Genomic DNA, 1,988 nt, shown 5'->3' with positions numbered 1-1,988 from the left:
ACTACTCCAATGATGAACGCATTAAGACTACAAACAAGGGGGTAATCACTACAGAAAGTAGGTGTACACATTTCTATAAAAGTTAAAGTAAAAGTGACAAAAAGTTGACTGAAAGTGATGAAAATTCCCCTTCATGCTCTTCGAAGAGGCAAGGTGGTCTGTGAGGCATTTTGGAGTGGATTTCTAACCCAAACAATAAATAGTTCCCCTATTTGATTTAGAGCTTAAATTCTCACTATCCTCTTCAATATACTTTAATATAGCTAAGATACTGTCAATATTTCAAATATTACTGTTGAGTGAAGAGTGAAGAGTTAAATATTTTCCACCCGCTGCTAGATAACCGTGTACCGGGAGAAGTATTTTACCCTATAATTTTACCCAGGGTATATTTCTGGGGCGAAAATCCTTTTCATCTCTGAGGGAAGAATTTGATTATTGGTCAAAATTAAACTCCAAAATAAATAAGGCCCCACAAGCCCGAGATTAGGGAGACGACCAGGGATGCGTCCAGGGATGCTCGCTCGAGTTCCAGAAGTCGGACTTTTGGCTGGAGACAAGGCCCAGTATTGGTTGCGAGGATTTTCCTGGTCCAGGAGAGTAATGTCTGAAAATTTCAAACACAACTCCTTTGGGTTATTCAAGCCTCGCAATTTAATTTAATTCTAGCCCCGAATTATTTTTTTTTCGGGGCCAAATAGCAAAATTATTTTGATTTAGCCCTTGGATGTGCCCGAATCGCGGGGGTTAATCACTACAGAAAGTACAAAAATTTGTGCTGCTTGCGCCCCCCACAGAAAAACCCTGTGGTGTTGCCCACTACTGGCTGCACTGTGTTTTAGGTGTGGTTCCAGTTCTGTAGTGTTCCCTACGATTTACCACAGGATTTGTTACACACTAACTGGATTTGTATACTTTATTTGTACAAACATACACTCTAAATGTAAAAGAACAATTTTGCCCACTGAAATGGAACGGATTCGTGCACATCCAGAAAGGATGCAATTTTGTTACTAAAATTGGACAAAATTGTGTAAGTCCTCACACAATCTGTGTAGTTTTCGGAAAAAATTGCATAATTTCTTGATGTGTACGAATCCCTTCCATTTCTATGAACAAAATAGTCCTTTTAGAGTCCCTGTAGAGTGTACACAATCACATTTTTTGAACACATTTCTGAGTTTAATTGAACACTTTTGTGCATTCATTTGTAGGAGATCAATCACTTTGGCGTGAAAAATTGTGCGAAATGAGACGAAGGTTTAACTTGGTGCAAACGTTTGCACAAAAACATTAAAATTCATTTAGTGTGTACAGTGCATTCAAGTGGGAATAACAGAAGAATATTTCAAAAAGGCTCTGGGACAACACTTCCCACCACGGTGGAGGGAGAGACGATGGGGGCACGAGGGTCACCCAGCATAGATAATCTACATCTAACGTGCCGGCACAGAGTACTTGCAGTCAAGGCCTTGCCCGGGCCCACCTCCCGGGCGACAGGGAGTCGGTAGAAGCCCGTCCCGCTCAAGCTGATAAGTCTTGGCGTCCCACCTATATACCTCCACGGCGGCCCTGACTGAAGGTAGTGTGGACAGGCCCGACAGATGGCCCCGACCGGACGTTAACCCCCCCAACCGTTTGAATTTCTGGAACCACGAGCAGACCTGTCGTGCCCCCAACGTCTTTCCCTCCATCGTGGGTGCTCTCTAAACTAAATTCAAAGAGGTGGTTTTTGTACAAAACTGCCATATTTTTAGTAAAGCCACCCTTTCAACTGTTCTTTGCACAATGCACCACTTACCTCGTTCGCTGGGGGGTTGACGGACTCGCCGGTAGTCGGATGCTCTTGAGATGACATGATGGGAGCGCGAATCTCGGACGCGATGCGATAGGCAAGCGGCGGTGCGGACACGTCTGAACTCACAACACGACTGGTAGCCAACAACGGCGACAACGGCCAGCGATGCGAATGACGCATGGCGCTTCGG

The 1,988-nt window shown here is 44.3% G+C and overlaps 2 protein-coding genes across 2 annotated transcripts in view; both read right to left on the bottom strand.

Annotated features, from left to right (window-relative positions):
- LOC127749411 (uncharacterized) overlaps positions 1–1,944 on the bottom strand; it is an 11,155-nt gene extending 9,211 nt beyond the window's left edge. The window contains exon 1 of the mRNA XM_052267430.1: positions 1,802–1,944. Coding sequence (XP_052123390.1) covers positions 1,802–1,858 — 57 coding nt within the window. The 5' untranslated portion in view covers positions 1,859–1,944. The remainder of the gene's footprint in view (positions 1–1,801) is intronic.
- Positions 1–1,988, bottom strand: part of LOC113205262 (cholecystokinin receptor-like) — a 198,744-nt gene that overhangs the window by 94,168 nt on the left and 102,588 nt on the right. The gene's annotated exons all lie outside the window — the stretch shown is intronic.

The sequence above is a fragment of the Frankliniella occidentalis genome, unplaced genomic scaffold (genome assembly GCF_000697945.3).
Source record: "Frankliniella occidentalis isolate FOCC.00 unplaced genomic scaffold, Focc_3.1 Scaffold52, whole genome shotgun sequence".
NCBI classification, from domain to species: Eukaryota; Metazoa; Arthropoda; class Insecta; order Thysanoptera; family Thripidae; genus Frankliniella; species Frankliniella occidentalis.
This window is presented reverse-complemented; position numbering and strand designations above follow the sequence as displayed.